Source organism: Petromyzon marinus, chromosome 5 (genome assembly GCF_048934315.1).
Source record: "Petromyzon marinus isolate PM22_M1 ecotype Great Lakes invasive population chromosome 5, UKy_Petmar_22M1.pri1.0, whole genome shotgun sequence".
NCBI classification, from domain to species: Eukaryota; Metazoa; Chordata; class Hyperoartia; order Petromyzontiformes; family Petromyzontidae; genus Petromyzon; species Petromyzon marinus.
Genome location: NC_133671.1, coordinates 13,676,265 through 13,684,506, shown reverse-complemented (window position 1 = coordinate 13,684,506; position 8,242 = coordinate 13,676,265). Strand labels below are relative to the sequence as shown.

Genomic DNA, 8,242 nt, shown 5'->3' with positions numbered 1-8,242 from the left:
TGCAAGGTTGTTTCTGTACTATAAGCTCCCCCACCATTCAACCCGCACCAACCAGAGCGTTGAAGTACGGTCAAATATCCGCTACGAATCGTACGTGGGCAAGCCTTCATCCAGCAGTGGATTTGTCAATTTTCTAACTAGCGCAGTGCCATGCCGTACATGCCTGGCAATGTCCCCCCGAATGTTAAAAAGGGGGGCGCGTTGCGGCGTCCGTACAGGTGGCGTGTGCAGATCAAGCACGCGAGCGGGTGAATCAGGCGGATGCTTGGGACGTTACGAGTTGGGGGTGGGAGGGAGGCTTCCGTTGTCGTTGAGCTCAGCGACTTTGGTGGGTGGGTGTGGTGGGGCAGTGGGGGGCGATGTCTGAACTCGGGGCCACGCATTCCTGCGCGTACAGGCCACCGTCAACGCCCACCGCGGCGCTCGCCTGTCCGCCAGCAGAACACGAGTCCAGTCGGGGCTTGTCTGCTGTGGTCATCACGCACGGAACGCGGGCTCTGGCACAGCAGCAATCTCGCCTAGGTTGCTGGCACACTCTGTGGGTTTGCTTGCTTGTTTTAGCGTAAGCGCCGCGTTTGGCGAAGCTGCTGAATTTTTGCAACTCGTTTATTGAAGACGTAATTTGTTTTAAAAAAAGGCATTGTTCGGTACGGCAAAACGAATACTTGCAACTAGGGTTTCCAATCAAATGTTGGCAGAAATAAGAAAATTCAGATCAGAATTTATTGTCACAGTTGCTGAGCACAGGCCCAAAGCACCAAACTGCCATATATAAACACATTTGAAGGTATCAGACAGTTCACGTTTCTTAAAATGGAGCAATATTACAAGAACTTTGGAACAAAATTTATGGGAAGGAATTGCAAAGCAAAATAGTACTAGGTGGGGGGGGGGGGAATTAAAAAGTTTAGACCGCGGTGTGGTGGTTGAAGTAACATTTTCTGAGACACTGGATCTCGTCAACAGCTACAAACCGGTATTATGAAATGTGTTAATTTTTTACAGTACTGCATTCCCCTGGATTATAACTAAATGCTTATAATCAACCACGTGAAGCTTATTGACAACTTATTTAACGTACTCTATATGCATTGACTTCTTAAAATATTAAGGAAATATTTGAACCAGTTCGCAAACAGCACAAGTTGTTTGTATACATTTTTTTTCATTTAACATCACCTATTTGAACATAAGAGACTCGAAACCTCAAAGAACTGATATCAGTAAGTTGGCTTCCTCAACCTGCTTCATCCTGTCCCAGTAACCCATATAGTGCACTACAAAATATAATTCACAAACGGTTTTCTTTTCAGGCCGTTCACAAAGCAAGGAGTAAACATTTAGTTTTCAACCATTTACTCATAGCTCATTGCGTACAAATGAACAATGCATGTTACATGCTGCTTTGAAAATACATTTCTTTACGGTACAATTTCATACAACATACCCAACAACATGCGAGGCCAAGCGTGAATCGTTGCCTCGGGGCATTAAAAAATAATCTGGATGCTCAGGCTCACTTCTTTCCTCCTGCATTCGTCAAAATGACCACAGCAATTCAGCATCTCATTCATTGGCACTGCTTGCAAAAGGTCAAACCGGGTTTGTAGAGCACACCTGATGTACCCAAGCATGCCAAGATGGTGCGCAGAAAGCAACACCAACATATTAAAGTGCCATCAGAGTTGTTTTGAGGAAGCCACCACCTTGGTCCGCATTTGGTCACTGTTAATGGACTTAAATCCTACGCGTTTTATAAAACAACTTATAAAACTTGGGACGTGCCAGTTTATTTTGCATTTATTTTCTTCACTTTTTAGTGCCCCCAATTATAAAAGCAGCTCGTGAATGCATTTATATTACTCATGTACACAATGTACCATTAATAACCATGATCTACCACAATGTACATAACAGTTAAGAGACCTGATTTGGCATACAAGCAAATGGCGCTTTGTAAGGCTCTTGTCCACCATTCAAACACAAGCACTACCAGAGGACAGCTACACCTCACAACCAGCTCGCAAAGAAAAACCTGGTCCGGTACAGCACTGAGACGGTTCCCTTTAAACAGCCGGATGATATGCACACAGTCGATGTTAGAGTGGCGCAAGCGACATGTGCCGCAGAATCTTATGGTCAAACGATCTTTGTGCCCCCTATGTCTATTTGGTCTAGTCTGACAGGGTCAGTACGAACATGAAACGAACAGACCAACAATGAGTACCATACGCCGCCGAAAGGGTCACATCGGATGCTGCAGACAGTCAAAATGTTCATCAGTCTTCCCGATCAACAGCAATGCAGAAGAAAAGCCTGCATTTACAGCAATAAGTTAAAGGCACAGAAAGCACTCCAATTAACCTGCTCAAATATCTGCTTGTGTGCTGGCAATGTGGTAACGGACAAGCTGTCACGCATACCCCTGGAGAGTACATGCGAGCGGTGGAGAATGCACGACAGTGCAGCCACACTGGCACTAAAAATTCGCGGCAGTACTGTTGGCATGATTTAATGCACATATGCGCGCATTGCAGTTGTTACTGAATGCAAGGAAAAAAACTCAAGGATACCAACGAGTCAGCTTTCAAGTTAAGTCATCACTTAAAAAATACATTTTGACCAGAGGTATAAAAAGTTAAAAACTGCCAATAAGATACAGTATTAATAATTATGAAACCCAAAGAAATCAGTTATACAAAAAAAGTTCACCTTGCAAAGACTGTAATTTTGGTTTATAAAGCTTAGAACAAATGGAATTGTTGTAGAAAACTAAAAGATTGTCGTTAATAATGATAATTAAGAACCATTAAATCTCTCCACATTATTACAAATGGCAGTTACAGCAAGAGAAATGTTTAGCCCTACGAACACAAGTTCTGCACTCTGAACGCATCTTCCTTCTTCCAATGCAGTCCTTTACCCGGCGAGTCCCACTGCCCGAGGGCACACGAACGCATCATGGGTGTCCATCACCCATCGACGTGGGACGGTCTCGACGGTTTCACGGCAAAAAGACATTCAACCAAAGATGACATCTGACTAGGTCCACGTGTTTTCGTGCTTGCCTTTAAGTTTCATTAGAAACAAAAAAATATCCATTGAAAGTCACAGTTTTAGAGTCTGGCTGAAAGAACACAATAACGGCCAGGACGGCAAGGGTCGCATCCATCAGGAGTTCTCCGGGTTGGCCTGGTCTATGATCCGCACGTGCGTGAAGGGAAAGTGGCCCCTTCGGCCATTCACCTCCCCTTCCCACTGCCCATTGACGTGCATCTTCGTCACCGTGACCACCTCACCAATCTGTGATAAAAAGAAAAAGGTGAAACAAAAACAATTAATGAAAATAAACATCTCTATTCAATGTGCGTACCAAAACAATATTAAAACATCCTTCCACTGAGCAGCATAAACCATAACCGTTACCCTCTTAATACAGCGAATTGTCCATTTTGCTTGGAATCCTCCCATCCAGTTTCAAAGCAGGAAGCCATCCCTTGGCAGAGGTCACACCAGGTTAAGCGGCTGTACTTTGATTTGTGGTGTTGCCTTCACAAACGCTGCAGCACACGACAGGATTTCATTTAAGGAATCTTTGTTGCTGCCGCGAATTACCAGGGCAGGCACCAAAAGCCGGAGGCGGGTGTGCCGGGGAGTGCATTTGCATGCCTCGGTATGTGGCAAGCCTTCACAAGGAGAAGGACAAGCCACCATTTCGATCTGTTCGGCACCTTAGCCGTCAAGAGTTACCTTTTTAATCGGCAGCCTTTCTTCATAAATCCACCCACAAATTGACAGTCACAACATTGTGAAGGCCACAGCCTCGGTGCCAGGTGCCAGAATTATGTCGCTACAAGTGACTCTGTACCACATCGACATACCAGACTGCTGAATCAACCGTAAACACAGCCCCTTTTTATTTGTGCACGTTTACCGATTTAAAGATATTGTTCTACTCCTGGCACAGAGACCCAACATTAATGTAAGCATTTCATTTCTCTAGATGGACAGTCATGAGATGGGGTATCATGATGCAGTAAACAGGCAGACCAAAAAGCCATATAAAGTGACGAGTAATCTGTACAATGGCACAAATGAACCACACTTGTGCTGTTGCACAAAAGCCTAATTACACCTCATTTAAATTTGACGTGATTCTTGAGAAAACGGTTTCCAATTTAAAATTAAACCCCGTTTCGTAAGCTCAAACACTTTACACCAAAGCTTGAAAAGCCACATTTAAATGAGGCTGGTCAACAATATCCATTTTTGTTCTTTCTACTTTTGTCACGTATTTCACCACGTGTACACATAACCTTTAACGTTGTTAGCTTCATTACTCCATGTACACACATCATATCCTGCCATCAGACGCAGAAACTAACCTCAAAGAGCACTCTGTTTACAAGCATAAAGGATAACTGCCCTAAAATAATTACTTGAAAATCTTAACCAAACGACTAAAACCCCAAGGACTTAGCATCTCACAGGGGCTAATTAATTGTAAGACGTGTAGAGACTAACCCAGACTCAACCTATGATCTACCCAAGAATGGCCGACAGTTATCGATAATTTAAATGATCTTCCGTGGTAGGCCACCTTCGCAAGAGCACCCAATTCCAGCAGCTATCACATTAAGGCCACCACGTAATGTACAATCGCATTACCATCCGTCAGTGTCACCAAACGACCAAGGCCAACGAACTCTGCCACCGCACTCGACCTGGCTACTGTGCACGTGCGTACGATTTATTTTACACGTTTAACCCACGTAAAGCCTCAAAAACGCGTTTTCTGGAGAGGCCTGCAAAGTTCTTACAGGAACGGTTAATGCGGCTGTGTGTAATCCCAATCGAGTAATTTGCAGGTAGCTTTTCAGCAGTTGGGACACTTGGCCAAGTTACATTGTACGGTTTTTACCTTATGGGGAAAATCATAGAACTTGGGGAGGAAACAGTACACAACTCGTCTGAGTCGTAATCGACCCCAGGCCCTTCTTGCCGAGAGGCACAAATGTTGCCAATGTGCCACCCTGCCGCCCATTTTCCTTTAGAACGGACCACTCCAGACCATTACATAACCACACAAAACTTTTGTACTAAACCAAGTCAAACACAAAAATCTAAGCTATTCAAAGACAATAACCCCTTGGGAGAAAATACATCAAACAAGCGTGTCCACGGGACAAATCTGCACAGTGCCTTTTGGTGGCTAGAAGTTTGTCGAAACTGTAGCGGTTCAGGTCAATTCTAAGCACGCTCCTTCCCTATTCCAAGAAACATTGCGTCCAGTGCCCGCGTTTGCCGCCTGCGAGACGGCAGCCCCATTATTTAAATCACTCTTCCCTCTTGGGTCTCTCGCAACTGCCCCGCCGCCTTCACGTCTTGAGGTCGTTTCCCAAAGCACTCAGGTATTTACGTTCGCGTCGGATTTGCTTCACACCTATGCCCACCTCCCCCGGCTGCATGACGCAACGCTTCCAGAACTTTCAGTAAATAAAAAAAACCCACCCTCATTCCGTCAATAACACCGCCGTAAAAGATCAAACTGGCGACGTTTAATTTATCAATAATATTTGTTGGTGTTTTGTCAATCCGCTGACGAATGACAAGCCTTTCCGGGACACCACGTTGGTCACAGTTCAGAAAGTCGCTTGATTGATCGCACTACCACTAGACCATCACTTAAAAAAATGTTAACGGGTGTCCTATGGAAACATACAAATGTGAATACCCCCCCCCCCAGGCAAAAAATAAAAATCACACTTTTCAAAAAGTAATAAAACATCGCAAGCATGACTCCCATATAACACTAAACGCAGCCCAACTCATAACCCGGGTCAATATGTAAAAGCCTGCCGACTACTTTTGCTGATGCGAGAAACCTCGCCCGTCCCTGACAAACACCATCACCACCACCACCCATGCCACTCACGTCTAGCGCGAGCGCCGTCTTGTCGTAGGCGTTGGGCACTCGCTTCTGGATAACGGTGGCGAGGACGGGCCCGTTCTGCAGGTTGGGAAGCTGCTGCCCGATGGCCAGGGGGTGCGCGTAGGGCCCCTGGTCACCGCCCTGGCCAGAGCCGTAGCTGTTGCGGTTGCCCGGTGCCATGGACGAGGCGGCGTAAGAAAGCGGCCGCGATGCCTTCTCCACGTAGGGCACGGGCACCATTCCCGTGCGACCCTCCTTGTTGCGGGCGCTCCACCACTGCTCCTCGGGCTTAGCGACGATGGTGAGGATCTCGCCGCGCTTGAAGGGCAGATCCTCCTCGTCGTTGCCGGGGAAGTCGAAGAGGGCTCGCACAAACTCCACGCTCTCGTCAACGCCGCCGCCGCCGCTGCCGCCGCCGCCGCCACCACCCTGCTGATGTTTCTTCGAGGCTGGCGGCGAAGGCGACTGGCCCTGAAGTTGGTAGTCGAGGTGGTGACGAGCCGTGGCCGCAGCCGCGGGCGTCGCGGGCACCTGCTGCCCCTGACCCCCCGTGGCCTTCACCGCGGGCTCGATGAGCGTGGTGGTGTCCAAATAGTGAATGCGGTAGAACTCGAGCAGAGCGGGCAGGTCGCGGAACTCCTGGTCGCCGATCTTGAAGCGGTCGGCGAGGTTGTTGACGATGTAGTGGGACACCTTGGAGTTCTCGCTCACCGAGAGCACGTAGTCGCCCGGGCACGTGGTCGAGTCGCGCACCACGAAAGTGCCGTGCCGCTGGCCCTGGAGACGTCGCTGAGTCTCCACGCGGCTCAGCGGCCCGAAGTACCAACTATCGCGGTCGTGCGCGTCGAAGTTGCCGGCCATCGTGGCGGCGGTGGTGGTGGTGGCGACCGAGCGAGCGACCGACGACGGAAGGGGAAAGAGCGAAACCCGCGCCGGCGGAGAACAAGAAAACCGAGCGGCGGCGGCGGCGACGACGACAAAACGACGGACGGAGATCGAGCAGAGTTGGGGGCACGGCGACACGACCGATCGGAACAATGACGATGGCAACGATAACAATTACGAGCAAACAAACGGGGCGCTGCTGCCGCGACAACAGCGAACAAGCCGGGCCCCGTCTCGAACCGAGAAACGACGACGACCACAACAACAATCAACAACAACCAACAACCACCAACAACAACCACCAACAACACAGCAGCAGCAACAGCAGCAGCGAGCCAACCACTACGGCACCAATTAAAACGACGGCAAAGCCGATACTACGGAAACCACCGACAACAGTTGAACAACAAACACAACTACGAACAAAACGAGTAAATAAAGGAAACAAAGGTAGAAAGCGGGATGAGTGTGTATGTATGTGTGTGTATGTGTGTATGTGTGTGGTGTGTGTGTTAAAGAGACAACTACCAAACTAAGGGAACGTCGCCAACAAGAGCGGGAACCGACGAGGCCTGCTCCAAAATCTACGGACGCAAACCCCGCCCGGGACTAGCGGCCCTCCTCCCCGTGGGCCCCCCGCGTGAACCGCCGACGGAGCCGAGCACAGCCGAGCGAGCGAGCGGCGAAGAAGAAAGACGACGAAGAAGGACGAAGACGACGAAGAAGACGACGCGGCGATGTCAAAGACGCAGGCTGCGAGCGCGACTGACGATCGGCAAAGGGCGGGTGGCTGGGTGAAGGGGGGTGGGGGGTTGTGGGTTGATAGAGGAGGGGGGGGGGTTAGAAAAGCCTTAAAGATTTGCGAGGGTTGGGAACGCTTCAAAAGAAAGGGTTCGAAGGCGACGGACCGACGAGTCGAGGAGGAGGAGTGGAGCGAGTTGAGAGAGCGAGAGGAGACGGGGCAGAGCGCCAGCAGCAGCAGCGGCGGCGGCAGCGCTTCGAGCCACCCTGCGACAAAATGGCGCCGCGGTCACACACCCGCTCGGCACCCCCCACCACCACCACTACTACGAGTGGGCCGCGTCAATTATATGTTAATTTATGCTAAGTTACGTTAATTTGTGCGCGGCCACGCCCTTGTCTGTGAACCCGCACGTCCCGTTGGACCTCCGCCCATCTGGTTCCCCCCCCCGCGTATAATTAGCATAAACTTAACATAATTTATTACCGTATTCTCTTGATCGTGAGATACATTGTAATTAAAGATGAGTAATTTTCACTCGGGTTAAACCAAAAGTTTGGCGAGGTTGCGTCTTTTAATCTGTTACATATATTTGTGTGTGTGTTTCCGAGTGACGAGTTTTTATTGTTTGTTATTGACACCGGGCGTAAGTTTGGGTGCGTCTTACTTTCCGGAGCTCCGCG

General features: G+C 48.9%; 1 protein-coding gene across 1 annotated transcript; it reads right to left on the bottom strand.

Moving 5' to 3' along the window:
• Positions 1-709: 709 nt before the first annotated feature.
• On the bottom strand, positions 710-7,887 carry LOC116939081 (adapter molecule crk). The gene is made up of 2 exons (XM_032946999.2): positions 5,936-7,887; positions 710-3,303 (listed from the first exon to the last, which is right to left on the bottom strand). Exons 1-2 carry the CDS (start codon positions 6,791-6,793, stop codon positions 3,172-3,174), a joined length of 990 nt encoding a protein of 329 aa, XP_032802890.1. The 5' UTR covers positions 6,794-7,887; the 3' UTR covers positions 710-3,171.
• Positions 7,888-8,242: the final 355 nt, after the last annotated feature.

Coding starts and splice junctions, on each gene's coding strand:
- LOC116939081 (XM_032946999.2), bottom strand. CDS start 6,793: ATGGCCGGCAACTTCGACGCGCACGACCGCGATAGTTGGTACTTCGGG. Junction 3,304..5,935: donor AGACGGCGCTCGCGCTAGAC/GTGAGTGGCATG, acceptor TTTTTATCACAG/ATTGGTGAGGTGGTCACGGT.